The sequence below is a fragment of the Oncorhynchus nerka genome, linkage group LG11 (genome assembly GCF_034236695.1).
Source record: "Oncorhynchus nerka isolate Pitt River linkage group LG11, Oner_Uvic_2.0, whole genome shotgun sequence".
In the NCBI taxonomy this organism is placed as follows: Eukaryota; Metazoa; Chordata; class Actinopteri; order Salmoniformes; family Salmonidae; genus Oncorhynchus; species Oncorhynchus nerka.
Window position 1 is genome coordinate 52,026,651 of NC_088406.1, and position 22,392 is coordinate 52,049,042.

General features: G+C 43.4%; 1 protein-coding gene across 1 annotated transcript in view; it reads right to left on the minus strand.

Annotated features, from left to right (window-relative positions):
- Positions 1 to 22,392, minus strand: part of cbl (Cbl proto-oncogene, E3 ubiquitin protein ligase) — a 53,640-nt gene that overhangs the window by 29,592 nt on the left and 1,656 nt on the right. Inside the window, exon 2 of the mRNA XM_029673201.2 lies at positions 11,969 to 12,216. Coding sequence (XP_029529061.2) covers positions 11,969 to 12,216 — 248 coding nt within the window. The remainder of the gene's footprint in view (positions 1 to 11,968; positions 12,217 to 22,392) is intronic.

The following is a 22,392-nucleotide window of genomic DNA, read 5'->3' on the forward strand; positions in this document are numbered from 1 at the left end:
GTATAGAGATATTGTTATCCCTGTCGGCACCAACGATGTTAGGATGAAACAGTCAGAGGTCACCAAGCGCAACATAGCTTCAGCGTGTAAATCAGCTAGAAAGATGTCGGCATCGAGTAATTGTCTCCGGCCCCCTCCCAGTTAGGGGGAGTGATGAGCTCTACAGCAGTCTCACAACTCAGTCGCTGGTTGAAAACTATTTTCTGCCCCTCCCAAAAGATAGAATTTGTAGCCAATTGGTCCTCTTTCTGGGACTCACCCACAAATAGGACCAAGCCTGGCCTGCTGAGGAGTGACGGACTCCATCCTAGCTAGTGGGGTGCTCTCATCTTATCTACCAACATAGACAGGGCTCTAACTCCACAATGAAATAGGGTGCAGGCCAGGCAGCAGGCTGTTAGCCAGCCTGCCAGCTTATTAGAGTCTGCCACTAGCACAGTCAGTGTAGTCTGCTCAGCTATCCCCATTGAGACCGTGTCTGTGCAATTTTATTACGTTTGCAATCGCAACAAATAATCTGCTCAGACCCCAACCAAAGGAGCATCAAAAGTCGTGCTATAAATTCTCAGACAACACAAAGATTCCTTGATGCCCTTCCAGACTCCCTCTGCCTACCCAAGGATGTCAGAGGGCAAAAATCAGTTAACCACCTAACTGAGGAACTCAATTTAACCTTGCACAATACCCTAGATGCAGTTGCACCCCTAAAAACTAAAACCATTTCTCATAAGAAACTAGCTCCCTGGTATACAGAAAATACCCAAACTCTGAAGCAAGCTTCCAGAAAATTGGAACGGAAATGGCGCCACACCAAACTGGAAGTCTTCTGACTAGCTTGGAAAGACAGTACCATGCAGTATCGAAGAGCCCTTACTGTTGCTCGATCATCCTATTTTTCCAACTTAATTGAGCAAAATAAGACCAATCCGAAATGTATTTTTGATACTGTCGCAAAGCTAACAAAAAAGCAGCATTCCCCAAGTGAGGATGGCTTTCACTTCAGCAGTAATAAATTCACGAACTTCTTTGAGGAAAAGATCATGATCATTAGAAAGCAAATTACGGACTCCTCTTTAAATCTGCGTATTCCTTCAAAGCTCTGCTGTCCTGAGTCTGCACAACTCTGCCAGGACCTAGGATCAAGAGAGACACTCAAGTGTTTTAGTACTATATCTCTTGACACAATGATGAAAATAATCATGGCCTCTAAACCTTCAAGCTGCATACTGGACCCTATTCCAACTAAACTACTGAAAGAGCTGCTTCCTGTGCTTGGCCCTCCTATGTTGAACATAATAAATGGCTCTCTATCCACCGGATGTGTACCAAACTCACTAAAAGTGGCAGTAATAAAGCCTCTCTTGAAAAAGCCAAACTTTGACCCACAAAATATTTTTAAACGAATCGGCCGATATCGAATCTTCCATTCCTCTCAAAAACGTTAGAAAAAGCTGTTGCACAGCAACTCACTGCCTTCCTGAAGACAAACAATGTATACAAAATACTTCAGTCTGGTTTTAGACCCCATCATAGCACTGAGACTGCACTTGTGAAGGTGGTAAATGACCTTTTAATGGCGTCAGACCGAGGCTCTGCATGTGTCCTCGTGCTCCTAGACCTTAGTGCTGCTTTTGATACCATCGATCACCACATTCTTTTGGAGAGATTGGAAACCCAAATTGGTCTACACGGACAAGTTCTGGCCTGGTTTAGATCTTATCTGTCGGAAAGATATGTTTGTCTTTGTGAATGGTTTGTCCTCTGACAAATCAACTGTACATTTCGGTGTTCCTCAATGTTCCGTTTTAGGACCACCAGTGTTTTCACAAAATATTATACCTCTTGGGGATGTCATTCGAAAACATAATGTTAACTTTCACTGCTATGCGGATGACACACAGCTGTACATTTCAATGAAACATGGTGAAGCCTCAAAATTGCCCTCGAAGCCTGTGTTTCAGACATAAGGAAGTGGATGGCTGCAAACTTTTTACTTTTAAACCCAGACAAAACAGAGATGCTTGTTTTAGGTCCCAAGAAACAAAGAGATATTCTGTTGAATCTGACAATTAATCTTGGTTGTACAGTCGTCTCAGCGTTACTCTGGACCCTATTCTTTCTTTTGACGAACATATCAAGACTGTTTCAAGAACAGCCTTTTCCATCTACGTAACATTGCAAAAATCTGAAACTTTCTGTCCAAAAAATGATGCAGAAAAATGAATCCATGCTTTTGTTACTTCTAGGTTAGACTACTGCAATGCATTACTTTCCGGCTACCCGGAAAAAGCACTAAATAAACTTCAGTTAGTGCTAAATATGGCTGCTAGCATCCTGACTTGAACCCAAAAATTTTATCATGTTGCTCCAGTGCTAGCCTCCCTACACTGGATTCCTGTTAAAAGGCAAGGGCTGATTTCAAGGTTTTACTGCTAACCTACAAAGCATTACATGGGCTTGCTCCTACCTATATTTATGATTTGGTCCTGCCGTACATACCTACACGTACGCTACTGTCACAAGACCCAGGCCTCCTAATTGTCCCTAGAATTTCTAAGCAAACAGCTGGGGGCAGGGCTTTCTCCTATAGAGCTCAATTTTTCTGGAATGGTCTGCCTACTCATGTGAGAGACGCAGACTCTGTCTCAACCTTTAAGTCTTTACTGAAGACTCTTCAGTGGGTCATATAATTGAGTGTAGTCTGGCCCAGGAGTGTGAAGGTGAACGGAAAGGCTCTGGAGCAACGAACCGCCCTTGCCGTCTCTACCTGGCCGGTTCCCCTCTCTCCACTGGGATTCTCTGCCTCTAACCCTATTACAGGGGCTGAGTCACTGGCTTACTGGTGGGTGCTCTTTCATGCTGTCCCTAGAAGGGGTGCGTCATTTGAGTGGGTTGAGTCACTGATGTTGTCTTCCTGTCTGGGTTGGCACCCCCCCTTGCGTTGTGCCGTGGCGGAGGTATTTGTGGGCTATACTCGGACTTGTCTCAGGATGGTAAGTTGGCGGTTGAAGATATCCCTCTAGTGGTGTGGGGGCTGTGCTCTGGCAAAGTGGGTGGGGTTATATCCTTCCTGTTTGGCCCTGTCCGGGGGTATCGTCGGATGGGGCCACAGTGTCTCCTGACCCCTCCTGTCTCAGCCTCCAGTATTTATGCTGCAGTAGTTTGTGTCGGGGGCTAGGGTCAGTTTGTTATATCTAGAGTACTTCTCCTGTCTTATCCGGTGTCCTGTGTGAATTTAAGTATGCTCTCTCTAATTCTCTCTTTCTTTCCATCTCTCGGAGGACCTGAGCCCTAGGACCATGCCTCGGGACTACCTGGCATGATGACTCCTTGCTGTCCCCAGTCCACCTGGCCGTGCTGCTGCTCCAGTTTCAACTGTTCTGCCTGCGGCTATGGAGCCCTGACCTGTTCACCGGACGTGCTACCTGTCCCAGACCTGCTGTTTTCAACTCCCTAGAGACAGCAGGATTGGTAGAGATCCTCTTAATGATCGGCTATGAAAAGCCAACTGACATTTACTCCTGAGGTGCTGACTTGCTGCACCCTCGACAACTACTGTGATTATTATTATTATTTGACCATGCTGGTCATTTGAACATCTTGGCAATGTTCTGTTATAATCTCCACCTGGCACAGCCAGAAGAGGACTGGCCACCCCTCATAGCCTGGTTCCTCTCTAGGTTTCTTCCTAGGTTTTGGCCTTTCTAGGGAGTTTTTCCTAGCCACCGTGCTTCTACACCTGCATTGCTTGCTGTTTGGGGTTTTGGGCTGTGTTTCGGTACAGCAGTTTGAGATATCAGCTGATGTAAGAAGGGCTATATAAATAAATTTGACTTGAAAGCGAGCAAGTTAAAGCCGCGGACCACTTGAAGCCAATTACTGGACGGACGGTCTGGGGGACTAAATGACAGTGGCTGGGGCACTACACACATTAGGCCTACATGACATTAGGGGAGGGGTGGTGGGGTGGTGGGAATTTACATCTTGCAAGCCTGGTGGTAGGCCTTCTCTCAACGCAATACAATGTAACCATCAGTCTGTGAACTAGGATCCTCAACACCCAGCAACAAGAGCACGCCACAATACTCATATTGAAACTTCGACAGAAAAAAAGAAGAAAAAAAACATTGCTGCCACAAGATGGAAAAACTGGGTTCCCCTTTCATCACAGTCTTCACATTATAACATTGAACTCTCCGGAAGTGGCTTTGCACCAGATCACCGATAGGAAACAGCAGACCTACGCATCCACCCTGATAAAGACTCGGGAAGACACAAGTCACTGCCTAACCCCTGAAAAATGTTCACTCAAAGTGCTATTAAGTGCTAACAGTGTTAGAGAATGCCAACGATGCCTAGACTTACTATTTCCTGTCTAAATAACCTTTACCACACTTGCATAGCCTATTTGCTGTGTTGCCAGACCAAATAGGATACTGTTAAATAGCCTAATGTTCCTCATAATCTAGTGTGAGGACTAGATCATCTGTATTATTTTGAAACTGACAGCAGAACGCCATAAATAAACATGATGCGGTGTTGCCTCTGTGGCCTGTATGTGGCATGATGTGTGAAGGCCAGTCAGTGTGAAGGCCAGTCAGTAAAAAGGGTGTGTCCGAAATGGCCCCCTATTCACTGCACTGCGTGATCTAAATTAGGGAATAGAGCGCCATTTCAGGTGAACTCAAACAGTCAGCGGCTCTCGTCTGTTTCAGTTCCATGGGAAACAATAAAGAACATGAAAGTTAGTCATAAATAGGAGTGTGAACGGTTAAACGAAATTGGGATCCTTAACGTTAAGAACAATCCGTAAAATCAGGGCTCAGTTATCACAAATCATATGATTTTCCGTGTTATTGCCGCCTAACTCGACGATAGGCTATAAAGGCCTGTGGAAAGTTGTGTAATTTAAATAAAACCAGGAGGAAGAGACGAACTTAAGGCTACTTTGGTGAATTTGTGAGGCATGCAAGACATTGCGAGATACAGATTACCAAGACCCTCGCCTCGCGCCTGTTTCTTTCCACCTGCCACCTCGCGCTGGTTCGCCTGGTCTTTCTCTTATCTAATGATGCGAGTACGTGTTCAGTCTTCGGTCTGTTGCGTGTAGAATATCCTAGCCGCAAGACACTAAGCCAAGAAATTGTCGTAGCAGGATTTCGTATAAGCGTACGGGTTAGAGTCCACCTCCTCGAAAGCAGCAGCTCTGCCCTTTAGCTCAGTGCGGATGTTGCCTGTAATGCATGGCTTCTGGATGGGGATGTACTGTGGGGACGACGTAATCGATGCACTTATTGATGAAGCCAGTGATTGATGTGGTGTACTCCTCAATGCCATCGGATGAATCCCGGAACATATTCCAGTCTCTGCTAGCAAAACAGTTCTGTAGCTTAGCATCTGCGTCGTCTGGCCATTTTGGTATTGAGCAAGTCACTGGTAGTTTTTGCTTGTAAGCAGGAATCAGGAGGATAGAATTACGGCCAGATTTGCCAAATGGAGGGCGAGGGAGAGCTTTGTATGTGTCTCTGTGTGTGGAGTAAAGGTGGTCTAGGGTTTTTTTCCCGTCGTTGGTAGAAATTAGGTAAAACTGATTTAAGTTTTTCTGCATTAAAGTCCCTGGCCACTATGAGTGCCAACTCTGGATGAGCATTTTCTTGTTTGCATATGGCCTTATACAGCTCGTTGAGTGTGGTTTTAGTGCCAGCATCGGTTTGTATTGGTAAATAGACAGCTACGAGAAATATAGATGCAATCTCTAAGTAAATATAGTGTGGTCTACAGCTTATCATGAGATACTCTACCTCAGGTGAGCAAAACCTCAAGAATTCCTTGATACAAATAGACACAGACCGCCACCCCTCGTCTTACCAGAGGCAGCTGTTCCATCTTGCCGATGCACGGAAAACCCAGACTACACCAGGGGTCGGCAACCTTTATCACTTGGAGTGCCAACTTATCTTACCATTTCTACCGATCTGCATGCCAGTTATGATTTTTATATGCACATTTTTTTGTGGAAAAAATATCTAAAATGTAACATGCAAAAATGTCAAAGATTTTACTGAGTTCATAAGGAAATCAGTCAATTGAAATAAAGTAATTAGGCCCTAATCTATGGATTTCACATGGTATGGGCGCAGCCAATCAGAATGAGTTTTCCCCCACAAAAGGGCTTTATTGCAGACAGAAATGCACCACTCAGCACCCCCTCAGACAATCCCGCAGGTGAGAAATAAACATTAAATTCTTTGGCAACAACTGTGGTGGACATTCCTGCAGTCAGCATGCCAGTCAGTCAGCACGCTCACTCAAAACTTGGGCCATCCATGGTATTGTGTTGTGTGACAAAACCGCACATTTTAGAGTAGGCTTTTATTGCCCCCAGCACAAGGTGCACCTGTGTAATGACAATGCTGTTTAATCAACTTCTTGACATGCCACACCTGTCAGACGGATGGATTATCTTGGCAAATGAGAAATGCTCACTAACAGGGATGTAAACAAATTTGTTGTCAATATTTGAGAGAAATAAGCTTTTTGTGCAAATGGAACATTTCCGGTATCTTTTATTTCAGCTCATGAAACATGGGACCAACACCTTACATATTGCATTTATATATTTTTTCAGTGTAACAAAGTCTTCGAATCTCAAAATAAATTATCATGTGGTTAATCAAAATGATTTTTAAAAAATGACTTCTATAGCCATTGCCAACTACGTAAACAATAGCATATATAAATACAAACATTGCAGCCTGGAGGTAGAAAATATCCTGATTTAAACATAAATATCCTATAAATCACATTGGCTAGGCATGACCTATCTGCAAAGAACTTGAAACATTGTATCAACTATTAACTTGGGGTCTGACCTAGCTCCTGTAGCTCTAGCAAATTTGCAACATTGTATAAAATATTCTGGCCAGACTGTGCAAGGAATAAGAAGTAATCAGGTAGGCCTATTTTATGACATTTCCACCATTTTCCCCCCACGATGAGTGGTTATCGAAAAGAGAGCTGGAAAGATTTTTCAAATAGGCTACATTGAGGGACCATTCTCAATGGGTGTAAAAACAGACTTTGTTCACTTGCTGTTTGGGGTGAAGTAAAAAATGACTGACAAGTTCCACAGTGGTGGTGAGTTAAGACAATCAGAAATACTAATCAGATCTCCAAATGGGCACATTTGAGAAGGACATGCTAACTTTGCGAGGTGGAATTGAGGTACAGGTGCAATGTGTAACTCTCTGAAAGGGACTCGGACACAAACCATTGCTGGAAGCAATACAGCTTTATTGGAATTTGAAGATTTTTTTTTTTCTTCTTGAAAACGTTAAAACGTTTTCACATGTCACATCACTAGTCAGAAACCAACCACAAACCTTCTGTCTGATCTTACAGAACCCATCATGAAATAGCCTCACATTTCAGACAGAACCAGTTATATAAAAGCATGAATGGTGTATGAATGAATGAAGTGGCAAAGAATATGTCAAATTCAGCTGCCCATAACACAGATAAGCAGACAATGAGTGACGCTACAGTATGCATTATGCAAATGCAGGCTATATCACATTCTCTGCAAGCACCTCAAAAATGTACACATCCTTTTTGCATGATACTGTTATCCCACAGTGCTAGAACTGATCTGTTCACATAGACCTTTAGCCAGCAGATAAGATGGGAGAGATAGTCAAAGCCAATAGCCTGCTCCTGAGAGAGAAACTATTGTTTCACCAGCAGGCTGTCTGCTTATAGAAAATGGGAAGTCATACTTTATCTTAGGCCAGAGCTTTGAGGGACAAATTTAGCAACTGGCACAAGTGCCCTTTGCAAACACAGTGATGGTCATGGTACTAATGCTGGAAGGGACATGAATACCACAGAGGTCCGGCAGCATAGATAGGAGGCAGAGAAGCCCTTTTAGATAGCAACTACATACTGTAATGACAACCGTTTGGTCAACATTCTCAAAAGCTATCAAAATAAACCATTTGCAAATCATTTCTTTGTCTTATTTAGAGAAGAGATCGAACATGTCAGAGTAAAGGTGGTTTTCGAAGAGACGGACACAACAAAAGGGGTTGTGTGAGCCGCCGAGGCACTTGCAGACTGGCTTGAGACTGCCAGGTGCAAGAAGACATGAGAGGCTAGCTCTTCCTCTGTCTGCAGAGAGAAAGGATGGCATAGAGACGGTGTGGGTGTCTGCAGACGTGAGGAAGAAGAAGTAGGAGGCCCAGAGCCAACCACGCAGATCCTTCTCCCAACGTCACTGGGGTGTCACCATCTGCAATACCCTCAGCATTAACCAGCGGAGGCTGCAACAGGCAGCCGGAGGCTGTGACGGGGACACATGAACGTAGAGGGAGTGTCCTTCCTCTTATGTTGATCTGAACACGTTCAAATCCAACACGGCCGGGATCATGGGCATGCGGTGGAGGGAAAGAAGGATGAGAGGACAGGCCCGCGGACATGAAAACGGCGACAGGAGTTAAAATGACAGCCGCGCCTCGGACTACAGACACCGGGACTACTCTCCTCTTGGCAGCATCCCAAATGGCACCCCATTCCCTACATAGTGCAATACTTTTGACTAAATCCACATAGGCCCTGGTTAAAGGTAGTGCACTATATAGTGAGTAGGATGCCATTTGAGGTCCTTCCTCTCCCCTCAGGATATATTAACCACCAGCAGTCAGGATGGCTCGCTCGTCATGGGCTTAGTCAAGAAAGCCAGATCAAACAGCAAAGCTCAGGGAGGTCAGAACGATATCTGGATATAGGGGAGGTTGGAAGTGCCTGTTTTCTGCACACATCGACTCCATACTCAGCCTGGACTTTGCGGTTATAGACAGGCTAGTGTTTGCTGTGCACCCTCCCCCTCTCCCTCTTTGAGCAGGTTAGAAAATGGAACTAGCTGACCTGTGAGAAACAGGAAAAGGAAGCTCGCAGGCTACCGGGAAGAAACTGTGGGGCACACAGTTTGTGACTGTGTGTCACTGTTAATAATTAGGTCCCTTCTCGCAGACAACACCTCGCCCCCTCACACAGCAGCGTTGCAGCTAGACTCCCATGTCAGACCACCGCCGCATAAAAAGCGGAACTCAAATTAGCACAAGGCTGGGCTTTCAGTCTACTGTGGTTGTGGTAATCAACCAGCAATACAGTCAGAACACTGAATGCAAAGTTCACACTCCTGGGAACAATAAAAATATATATATATAATAATAATTTAACCTTTTATTTAACTTGGCAAGTCAGTTAAGAACAAATTCAACAAATTCAAGTCAGTTAAGAACAAAATGTACAATGACTGCCCAGCCAAACCCGGGCGGGGTCGAACCAGGGTCTGTAGTGATGCCTCTAGCACTGAGATGCAGTGCCTTAGACCGCTGCGCCACTCGGGAGCCTATGGGAGCTCTGTGTCTGTGTACAAGAGAAGCAAAAACGATTTGTACTGCTCAAATCTAAATATGGAGGGCTGGACGCCAAAATTAAAATAAAAAGAAAAGTCAATTTAGCGGGGGTAATAGTGGCGAAATCTGCATAGCATCTCAGCACCACATCCACCCACTCTATCGCTCTTTGTACTGCAAATGGTCCGAGGAGAAACGACCATGTAATCATCACATATCATTCATAACTACCATCCACCATTTTTCACTAAATGATGCTCAATCTTTAACAACCAGAGGAAAGGGAATAGCTCACATTATGTCCATACAGGAAACTGTTTCAGTCGAGTCTGAAGCTAACGGTGTATCAAATTGTTTCAACCATCTCCATCCTGTCCAGAAGGAAAGAGAGTGGTAAAGTAGGGCTTTATAGTGCGACCATTTTAAATCGCACACGCCCCTAAATATTTAACTGCGCGACATGGAATTTCAATTTAGGAGCTTTAGCTTTAGTACCTCAAATATTTCCCAAGGTGCTCCTAAATGTGTTGTGTCCGCCTACATTTTCTTCAACTTAGGCAAACACGTGCTCCTTGTAAAAATAAATAATAATAATAGTCTTAAAAAGGTAACGTAGAGCTGGGAGGAGTGTTACTCGGCTAAAGCCATTTTCTAAAAATGTTAACACACGAACCACACACTACCGGGCAATAGCCTACTCATTTGAGCCCTCCCCTCTAGGCATAATAGCGCTCTTTGTCTCTGGTCCCCGTGTGGGGGAGCTTCATCGGTTAATTACCAGCTCCGGCTCTAGAACCCACTCCCTCTGTAACGAAGTGATGAACATGTATTTCTCAAAAGGAGTGGTTAAGACAGCTCAAAAATGGGCCCAATGCCAATTCAATTAGGGGGAAGACAGAACAGAGATGAACTTTGTGAGTGGCGCCTCCTCTCCCTTAGTTTCAGCACAAGGAGACCCGTTGTCCGAAAAAAAACAGAAGCCGTGCAAAAACTACAGGCAGGCAGAGTCATCGCTACTCTGATTCATTGCATTAAAAGAAGGAAATTAACCACAGTTTTCATAAAAAAGTTTTGGGAAAAAGAAAAGAAAAGGGGAGTGTTTCGAGTTGATTGGAGATTGAATGAACTCAGGGGTCTAATTGGTGTATCAGTTTATGGACAAAATATATGCTATTGATACTTGACTCAAGCCATCATAATCATGCTCCCCCTGCGATTGGGCTGGGAGAGGCCAGCAATAAGATAGATATGTGCAAATCAAGCTTAGTCTGTCGTCCTATTTAACTGTATAACCTGGGGCTGTAGTTATCAAGCATCTCAGAGTCGGAATTATACAGGGTGCCGTTGGCAAAGATGAATGACCACCTATAATAGCCCGCCCACCCCAGATTTAGGCCAAATCCTGCATTTCTGACGGGATTTATAAATGGCAGTCAAAAATGTTTCAACTTTGCTAATGGGCTTCACATACAATTCCTTCTCTGAGATGCTCGATTACTCTGACCCCTGACCTACCAATCATAAAGGGAATGAATGGACAGCAAGGGCTGTGGCAAAATATGAGCTCAGTCATCTAAAAAGACGTTATAATGCATTTTGTTGAACAATTTCATATATAAAAAAATAAAAAAAGGTGTTAGTTAAATTGATTCAATTTAAGGCCTACTGGCAAACAATAATGCAGGCACTAGGGATGGGGGTGTGAGATGTAGTCATTGTTTGTGTGCATCTGTAAGTTGTTTGTATGTATACCTTTGCATATAGACTGACTTTTGTTGATGTCATTAAGAAAAAGAAAAAAGGTGTATGACTACATTTTGCAGTTTCTTTAGCTCCTTATAACCTGCAAGTCTGGGGGCTACTGCCGAGAAAAGGCTGTGAACACAGAGACAGAGTCACAGGCAAGTAGATCAGCGTCATCCTGACCACAAACATTCACTTGTGAAAACCACAGCACACTTCTCTTTGGCTGTTACTCAGTACAAGCCTAAATTGCTCCATTTTAAGATAGGTGAAGAAACATACCCACCGATGAGATCTAACCCTACACCTGCATGCTATGACTGGGAAGGGTTCAACAAAAAGTACCCCCCCCCCACTTCACTTCAGACATAGTCTGCAAAGGCTGTGAATTTGTTTCTCCTACTATTGTGCCATCCCAAACCGTACTGGCTCAGATACTTGCTTTTCACCATGTTCCTTCAAATCACGCTTTTCTGGACCTATGGTGGATGTGTAACCAAGGCCAGTGCCGTACAGCTCGGCTTAGCTCTGGGTTCATGAAAGGGATGATATTCTGGTAGTGAGTGAACTGAGTATCACCCAACACAGGTCAGGGTGCAGACCTACATCACAAGAGAATTTCAGGAGGAGGATGACGAAACCCAATTCTCGCCCGGTGTACAAAAACAGAGACCCTTCTCTTGATGTCTCGTAAAAATCAGGATACGGCAATTTTGAGATCGAGAAAAGTATTACAGGAAAATAAACTATATTTCGTCAACAACAAGTTCCATTGCCACCTCAATCTCCAAAAAAAGTATTCCTCTCACCTGGGCTGCGAGTTCTCCTCGTACATGCGCTCCTTTCCCTCCTTGAAAAGGCTGATGGTCTGCTTGGTCTTCTTGGTCAGGTTCTCCATGAAGACGCGGAAATACTCGTTGTCGCCGAGCGTCTCCATCTTTCCCTCGTAGCGGGACAAGATGGTGCGAAGGTGCTGGTAGGTGTCTGGCAGCAGGTCCAGGATGTAAGGTGGGCTGTTCTTCAGGGCCAGCTTGGGGTTCTGGCACAGTCGCACCACCTGGATGGAGGGAGAGGATAGGACACGTTAGGGGAGATGATGAATCAGCTTACCGAGACAAATAATAAGCCGGCAAGCGTGGAGGAAGAGACTAAATAGCACGCTAATGCATAACAGGGTTGGGATCCATTGTTTTAATACAATTCAGGAAGTGAATAAAAATGCTAGTTCTTGAATTGAAAGTTGCACATTGCTTTCCTTTGAAGATCTTTTCAATTCAGGAAGTGAATTGACCACAACCCTGACAAGTAGCCTAACATTAACTGAACTAACTTCAAGAGTTTACAGTGTTTAAACTAGCCTACATACACAAACAGAACTTCTGCACATAAAATAGTCAGTGAAAAGGGACCATCAAAAATCACTAATGAAACTACCACTGAACACCATTTGACAAATACATGGGTATTATGATAGTGTGATGACGTGGACAATATTTATCATACCACTTTTCACGTGAATGTAAAATACTCCAGCTCTATCTGACAAATATTACATTTGTCCAGCATTGTGTTGCCAGAGCATCAAGGCAAGTAAAGACGAGGTACAAAAGGGAAGAGAGATAAGCCTCTCCGGAGAAGAGGGAGATCTAGTAAAAGTGAATGGGAGAGCGAGTGAAAGATCAGTGCTGAGATCGTAACATTCAGGGTTTGCTACGCGAGTCTATTTTAAAGCCTTCAACACAGCGAAGTAAATTAAACACACTCATCTCGGGCTTACAGCTTCCTGTTGGTCTGGTAATAGAGGACACACACACATGTGCATGTACACACACACACTGAAGACCTGTTTTCTTATGAATCATCATGTCATGGCTTGTAACAGTGCATTTGGAAAGTATTCAGACCCCTTGACTTTTTCCACATTTTGTTACGTTACAGCCTTATTCTAAAATGGATTTAAAAATTGTTTTCATAAATCTACACACAATACCCCATAATGCCAAAGCAAAAATAGATTTTTTTAGAAATGTTTGCAAATGTATTTTAAAAAACTGAAATATCATATTTCCAGAAGTATTCAGACCCTTTATTCAGTACTATATGTTGAAGTGCCTTTAGAAGCGATTACAGCCTCTAGTCTTCTTGGGTATGGAAGGTGAACCTTCGCCCCAGTCTGAGGGCCTGAGCAGGTTTTCATCAAGGATCTCTCCATACCTTGCTCCGTTCACCTTTCCCTCGATCCTGACTATTCTCCCAGTCCCTGCCGCTGAAAAACATCCCCACAGCATGACGATGCAACCACCATGCTTCACTGTAGGGATGGTATTGGCCAGGTGATGAGCAGTGCCTGGCTTCCTCCAGGCTTGGCATTCAGGGCCAAAGAGTTCAATCTTGGTTTCATCAGACCAGAGAATCTTGTTTCTCATGGTTTGAGTTTTTTTTTAGGTGCCTTTTGGCAAACTCCAAGCGGGCTGTCATGTGCCTTTTACTGAAGAGTGGCTTCCGTCTGGCCACTCTACCATAAAGGCCTGCCTGACTGGTGGAGCGCCCCAGAGATAGTTGGCCTTCTGGAATGTTCTCCCATGTCCAGAGGAACTCTGGAGTTCTGTGAGAGTGACCATCGGGTTCTTGGTCACCTCCCTGACCAAGACGCGTCTACCCCGATTGGGGACTGAATACTTATTTAATTTTTATAAATGAGGTATTGAGGTATTGTGTGTAGATTGATGAAAACAAAAAATGTATTTAATACATTTTTAGAATAAGCCTTTTACATAACAAAATGTGGAAAAAGTGAAGGTGTCTGAATACTTTCTGAATGCACTGTACAGCAGATGTTGATGCAAGGGGCTGACAGTACTTGTTTTTTTACAAGTATTTGTCGGAGGCTGGCATCTTAGCTGTGTGTGGGTTTGCACTTCCCATTGTCAATCCCCTCATGCTACGAACACATCTGGTGAAAGATAATATAGCGAAGCATGGCATGCAGCTGAGACACAACCATAAACACAATCAATAAACACAAACACGCATGCCATGGCATTCTGCAATGAATGAGTAGCATTATCAGAATGAAACAAGGAAGATGGGCACAAGTTCCCAAAAATAATAAATCAACTACACTATCTACTTTTTCCGTCAGCTTCTGTATAAAAGCCAGATCAAAAAACAGAGACAATACGTGTCTACCTTAGACTTACTGGCTACATTCATGTTCAACTTGCAGACAGTCAAAAGCAAATAAAATATATTATTGGTCACAAACATATGTAGCAGATGTTATCGCGGGTGTAGTGAAATGCTTGTTCACCTACAGCTTAGCCAAATACAAATAAACTCAATTTTCACAATTCCTGACATTTAATCCAAGTAAAAATGCCGTCTTAGGATCACCACTATATATTAAGAATGTGAAATGTCAGAATAATAGTAGAGAGAACGATTTATTTCAGCTTTTATTTCTTTCATCACATTCCCAGTGGGTCAGAAGTTTACATGCTACCAAATGCTAATTGAGTGTATTACCTTTAAATTGTTTCACTCGGGTCAAACGTTTCAAGTAGCCTTCCACAAGCTTCCCACAATAAATTGGGTTAATTTTGGCCCATTCGTCCTGACAACGCTGGTGTAACGGAGTCAGGTTTGTAGGCCTCCTTGCTTGCACACGCTTTTTCAGTTCTGCCCACAAATGTTCTACAGGATGAGGTCTGGGCTTTGTGATGGCCACTCCAATACATTGCCTTTGTTGTCCTTACGCCATTTTCCACAACTGTGGAAGTATGCTTGGGGTCATTGTCCATTTGGAAGACCCATTTGCAACCAAGCAATGGTTCCGGATTGATGTCTTGAGATTTTGCTTCAATGGGAAAATCATAGCATTATGAAGCAGGAAAATTATATTTTTTGTGAATTGCACCAGTCCCTCCTGCAGCAAAGCACCCCCACAACATGATGCCACCACCCCTGTGCTTCACCATCCTCCAAACACAACAATGGTCATTATGGCCAAACATCTCTATTTTTGTTTCATCAGATCAGAGGACATTTCTCCCAAAAAAGTACAATCTTTGTCCCCATGTGCAGTTGCAGACCGTAGTCTGGCTTTTTTATGGCGGTTTTGGAGCAGTAGCTTCTTCCTTGCTGAGCGGCCTTGAATCCCTGTTGTTCTGGGATTGATTTGCACCAAAGTACGTTCATCTCTAGGAGACAGAATGCGTCTCCTTCCTGAGCGGTATGACGGCTGGTGGTCCCATGGTGTTTATTCTTGCGCACTATTGTTTGTAAAGATGAATGTGGTACCTTCAGGCATTTGGAAATTGCTCCCAAGAATGAAGCAGACTGGTGGAGGTCTTGGCTGATTTCTTTTGATTTTACCATGATGTCAAGAGGAACGAAGTTTGATGGTAGGCCTTGAAATACATCCACAATCCACAATTGACTCAGATTATGTCAATTAGCTTATCAGAAGCTTCTAAAGCCATGATATAATTTTCTGGAACTTTCCAAGCTGTTTAAAGGCACAGTCAACTTGGTGTATGTAAACTTCTAACGTACTGGAATTGTGATAGTGAATTATAAGTGAAATAATCTGTCTAAACAACTGTTGGGAAAATGATGTGTGTCATGCACAAAGTAGATGTCCTAACCGACTTGGCAAAACTATAGTTTGTTAACATGAAATTTGTGGAGTGGTTGAAAAATGAGTTAATGACTCCAACCTAAGTGTATGTAAACTTCCGACTTCAACTGTATATAAGAGTTGAGTAAAGCAGTACATAAACATTATTTAAACATTAAAGTGGGCAGTGATTCTAAGTCACTTTATATAGGGCAGCAGCCACTAAGGTGCAGGGTTGCGTAACCTGGTGGAAGCTGGCTAGTGATGGCTGTTTAATAATCTGATGGCCTTATGATTGAAAAACAGCTTCTGTCTTCTGAAGCAAGGGGGAGGACAGTAGACTGGGATAAAGAATACGTCCATAAAACACTCCAGCCATCTGGTCTGCGCATGCTCTGAGGACGTAGCTAGGGGGGCGGGCAGCCCTACGATGGTTAACAGGCTTAAAATGTCTTACTCGTGTCGGCCAAGGAGAAGGAGCCCAAAGTCCATGGTAGCGGGCCATGTCGGTGACACTGTGTTATCCTCAAAGTGGCAAAGAAGGTGTTCAGCTTGTCCAGAAGCAAGACCTAAGTGTCTGGGATGTGGCTGGTTTTCCCTTTGTAGTCCGTGATTGTCTGTAGACCCTGCCACATACGTCTCATGACTGACATGCTGACCACACCGCTCGTGTAGCATGCACGAGTGTTGTAAAATAAATGTACACACACTACCGGTCAAAAGTTTATAACACCTACTCATTCAAGAGTTTCTTTATTGTTAGTATTTTCTACATTGTAGAATAATAGTTAAGACATCAAAACTATTAAATAACACATATGGAATCATGTAGTAACCAAAAAAACGAATCAAAATATATGTTATATTTGAGATTCTTCAAATAGCCACACTTTGCCTTAATGACAGCTTTGCACACTCTTGGCACTCTCTCAACCAGCTTCATGATGTAGTCACCTGGAATGCATTTCAATTAACAGTTGTGCCTTGTTAAAAGTTCATTTGTGGCATTTCATTCCTTCACAAGGCATTTGAGCCAATCAGTTGTGTTGTGACAAGGTAGGGGTGGTATACAGAAGATAGCCTTATTTGGTAAAAGACCAAGGCCATATTATGGCAAGAACAGCTCAAATAAGAAAAGAGAAACAACATTTTATCATTACTTTAAGACATGAAGGTCAGGCAATATGAAAACTGTCAAGAACTTTGAAAGTTTCTTCAAGTGCAGTCGCAAAAACCATCAAGCGCTATGATAAAACTGGCTCTCATAAGGACCACCACAGGTAAGAAAGACCAAGAGTTACCTCTGCTGCAGAGGATATGTTCATCAGAGTTACCAGCCTCAGAAATTGCAGCCCAAACAAATGCTTCACAGAGTTCAAGTAAGACATATCAACTGTTCAGAGGAGACTGTGCGAATCAAGCCTTCATGGGTAAAATTTCTGCAATTTGGTTCCAACTGCCGTGTCTTTGTGAGACGCGGTGTGGGTGAACGGATAATCTCTGCAAGTGTATTTCCCACCGTAAAGCATGGAGGTGGTGTTATGGTGCTTTGCTGGTGACACTGTCTGTGATTTATATAGAATTCAAGGCACACTTAACCAGCATGGCTACCACAGCATTCTGCAACGATACGCCATCCCAACTGGTTTGGGCTTTGTGGAACTATCATTTGTATTTCAACAGGACATTGACCCAACACACCTCCAGGCTGTGTAAGAAGGAGAGTGAAGGAGAGTGATGGACTGCTGCATCAGATGACCTGGCCTCAACAATCACCCAGCCTCAACCAAATTGAGATGTTTTGGGATGAGTCGGACAGCAGAGTGAAGGAAAAGCAGCCAACAAGTGCTCAGCATATGTGGGAATTCCTTCAAGACTGTTGGAAAAGCATTCCAAGTGAAGCTGGTTGAGAGAAAGCCAAGAGTGTGCAAAGCTGTCATCAAGGCAAAGTGTGGTTATTTGAAGAATCTCAAATATAAAATATATTTTGATTTGTTTAACACCTTTTTGGTTACTACATGATTCCATATGTATTATTTCATGGTTTTGATGTCTTCACTATTTTTCTACAAATGTAGAAAATTGTGAAAATAAAGAAAATCCCTTGATAGAGTAGGTGTTCTAAAGCTTTTGACCTGTCTTGCACATGTTATTCAATCATTGCAACCACACTGCTCACGAGCGTCTGCGTAGCCAGGCGCTAAAATAGAACTTGGTTCTATTTGTGATGCTTGATGCGCTGCAAATCCCACTTCTCCCTTCTCCTCAATGTTTTTTAGGAGCATAAACCCACATGGGTGATTGAAAGATGGTCCAAACTCCAGTCTACTTGGTAGTTGTAATGCACCTTAAAGTTCGTTGCCATCCGCCATATAAAGTCCAAAGAAGAAGCCAGAAGGAGAGATTACTAGAAACCTTCACCCTTTTAATCTGTGGATTAATTGTCACCTGAATATCCGTGGACAAATTAGCTAGCAACAGCAAGCTATCTAGCTAAATTGCCTTATATGTTTAATGCTTTTTGACCTGTCCCCAAATGAATATTAGTTGGTTCAGAGATCGCCATATTCCCAGTCACCTTGACATGGTTAAATGTGGTGGTTCGCACTTTCAGTTTTGCGCGAATGCTGCCATCTGTCCACGGTTTCTGGTTTTGGTAGGTTTTAATAGGTCACAGTGGGTACATCTCCTATACGCTTACTGATGAACTCAGTCACTGCATCAGTGTATTCGTCAATGTTATTCTTAGAGGCTATCTGGAACATATCCCAGTCCACGTGATCAAAACCATCTTGAAGCATGGATTTCGATTGGTCAGACCAGCATCGAATAGATCTTAGCACGGGTACTTCCTGTTTACGTTTCTGCCTATAGGAAGGGAGGAGCAAAATGGAGTCGTGATCAGATTTGCCAAAGAGAGGGTGGGGGAGAGCCTTGAAGGCATTTTGAAAAATTGAGTAGCAGTGGTCCAACGTTTTACCAGCGCGGGTACTAAAGCCAATGTGTTGGTAGAACTTCGGTAGCGTTTTCATCAAATTTGCTTTGTTAAAACCCCAGCTAAAATAATTGCGGCCTCAGAATATGTGGTTTCCAGTGAAGTTCTTTGAGGGCCGTCGTGGTATCGGCTTGACAGGGAATATACACAGCTGTGACTATAACCAAAGATAATTCTCTTGGGAGGTAATACGGTCAGCATTTGACCTTAAGCCCCACTGTCTTCAACATATATCTCAACGAATTGGCGAGGGCACTAGAACAAGTCTGCAGCACCCAGCCTCACCCTACTAGAATCTGAAGTCAAATGTCTACTGTTTGCAGAAGCACCTAGATCTTCTGCAAAGATTCTGCCAGACCTGTGCCCTGACAGTAAATCTCAGTAAGACAAAAAATAATGGTGTTCTAAAAAAGATCCAGTCGCCAGGACCACAAATACAAATTCCATCTAGACACCATTGCCCTAAAGCACACAAAAAACTACACATAGCTTGGCCTAAACAAGAAGGGCAGTCTATGCCATCAAAAGGAACATAACATTTGACATACCAATTAGGATTTGGCAAAAAAATATATACTTGAATCAGTTATAGAACCCATTCTCTATATGGTTGTGAGGTCTGGTGTCTGCTCACCAACCAAGAATTCACAAAATGGGACAAACACCACATTGAGACTCTGCATGCAGAATTCTGCAAAAATATCCCCAGTGTACAACGTAAAACACCAAATAATGCATGCAGAGTCAAAATTAGGCTGATACACGATAATTACCCAAATCTAGAAAATAGTGGTTAGATTCGACAACAACCTAAAAGGAAGCAATTCCCAAACCTTCCAATACAAAGCCATCACCTACAGACAGATGAACGTGGAGAAGAGTCCCCTAAGCAAGCTAGTCCTCTGTTCACAAACACAAATCAGACCCCACAGAGCCCCAAGACAGCAACACAGTTAGGCCCAACAAAATCATGAGAAAACAAAAAGATATTATTTCCAATGTGTCAACTAACAAAAAAACAGAGCAAACTAGAATGCTATTTGGCCCGAAACAGAGAGTACACAGTGGCAGAATACCTGGCCACTGTGACTGACCCAAACTTAACGAAAGCTTTGACTATGTACAGACTGAGTGAGCACAGCCTTGCTATTGAGAAAGGCCGCCATAAGCAGACCTGGCTCTCAAGAGAAGACAGGCTATGTGCACACAGCCCACAAAATGAGGTGGAAACTGCTGCACTTGCTAATCTCCTGCCAAATGTATGATCAAATGTCATACCGCTGCTGCCATTTCAATGGCATTTGAGAACATGAACACACTAGCTAGCTCCAGCCGAACAACTGACTCGAGAAATAAGCACATCAACCGCGCCTGAAGCAGACGTGATACCCCCGGTCATGGCATTGAAACGCCTGCTCAGCAAAGCGATTCGGTGGCATTCTCTTTACTGTGTCGCCACCATGCTCGATGCTATGTACAAGGACCGCTACCTCGAGGCAGACAAGAAACAGGGTTTACGTGAAATGTTACATACACAGCTGAACAATATGGAAATGGACACAGTGAGAGTGTGCACGAGGAAGAGAAGCCACGGACAGAGAGAGCTGAAACTTCACTGCTTGACATGTATGATGAAATCCTGGTTGAGAATGAAACGACTGAACAAATGAACAACGAAACAGCACAGCAAGTAAGTGAAGGAAGAATATGATTGTTTTACTGGTAATGGGGACATACATAAAACGCCCAAAAAATGTATTTTTGGTCAGTGTGTGTGTGTGTGTAACCTTTATTTAACTAGGCAAGTCAGTTGAGAACAAATTCATATTTACAATAACGGCCTACCCCGGACGACGCTGGGTCAATTGTGCGCCGCCCTATTGGACTCCCAATCACGGCTGGATGTGATACAGCCTGGATTTGAACCAGGGACTGTAGCGACGCCTCTTGCACTGAGATGCAGTGCCTTAGACCGCTGCGTCCATGTGTGCGTGTTAACTATTTAACTGTACTAGAATGCTTAAAAGGCTGCAAAAATGTTAAATATCGGTTATCGGTATCGTTTTTTTTGGGGCCAGGAAAATATTGGATATCGGCCACAAATGTCATATCGTGCATCACTATTGTAAATACAACCTATATTTATGTTTATTTATTTTCTCTTTTGTACTTTAACTATTTGTACATTGTTACAACACTGTACATTGACGTAATATGGAATATTATTTTGGAACTACTGTTCATTTCACTTCTGTTATTTGTCTACTTCGCTTTGGAAATGTTAACATAAAAGTTACCCATGACAATAAAGCCCTTGAATTGAAACAGAGAGAGAGATAGCATGCTTATCTCTGTATCCATCTATGTGTTGAGTGTAGCCAGCTATGTGTTGAGTGTAGCCAGCTGAGAATGGGGGGCTGAGCAGCAGCACTGCTGACGTCAGACAGAGGGGGTCACAGTACACCCTAATGCGCTTCCAACCCAAGAATATGAGTCCTGTCAGAGAGCAGATAAGCCCTCGGCTAAACGTGCACAGACGCATACGCAGACACATCCAGTCGTGGTGGCCTGGACCGAACCAAAAACGAAGAGAAGATTGCTTTATTCCACTACTCTGCTCTCTCACTAACCTCAGGATTGAATACTGGGAGAGAACCAACCCCCCCCCCCATACTGCAGGGCTGAGCTGACCTCCCCCAGCTCTACACCACTGTGTTCTAGATCATTGGTACATCCCAAATAACACCCTATTCTCTATATAGCCCACTACTTTTGATCAGCACCACATAGGAGTCAATTTGGGACGTAACCCATGACTGCACGTTCCAGCTATGATAAAACCACTAAAATATTGACTGTTTCCCGTGCCAATAAAGCCCCTTAAATTGTCATTGCATTCAGAGAGAGAGAGAGAGAGAGAGAGACACACACCCAATCAACATGGGAAGAGTAATAAGCCTATAATAACCCTAAAGGCCACTTATACTCTATTCAAACACTTTTGCTGAACTTTGTCGTTCTTAGGGAGATCTATGACAAGCATGCACTGTTGTTCGGGTTGTCCTCATGATATTTGAATGAGCAGATAGGCCAACTTGTGCACGGAGCCTAACCGTCTGAAGACCAGCTTTAATCATTGGTTAAACCTGATGCCTTGAAGCACTCACACACTATTTGACAGAGACCTGTTGATACTGGGTAACAGTCTGCTAAAATCAGCAGGCCAAAGATCACATATCGCAGGTTCCACCGTGGTTTTCCTTTCAACAAAACCTCCACCGTGGACAAACTCCTGTATTTCATATTTCAAAGGTCTTGTGGAAACACACACACACCTCTTCCTCAACTCGGCCTCATAAAGACTAGACATTGAGCCACTCATTGGGAAGCACAGGCTACTTTCTGAAACAGAAAAGGAGAACTGACATTGCAGTGTCACTTCTGTTTTTCTGTTTGTGTGAAGTGACCTCTTCTTCATAATGAGTCAATGCAGATGTGCTTGTCTGGTGGAAAGAAATGCAAATTGGCCCCCCCAAAAAGTGCCATTATGACAATCTTCAGGGGCTTGGGTTCATACGGATAAGAGAAAAGAATGACAGATGTGTAGACTACCCCTAGAG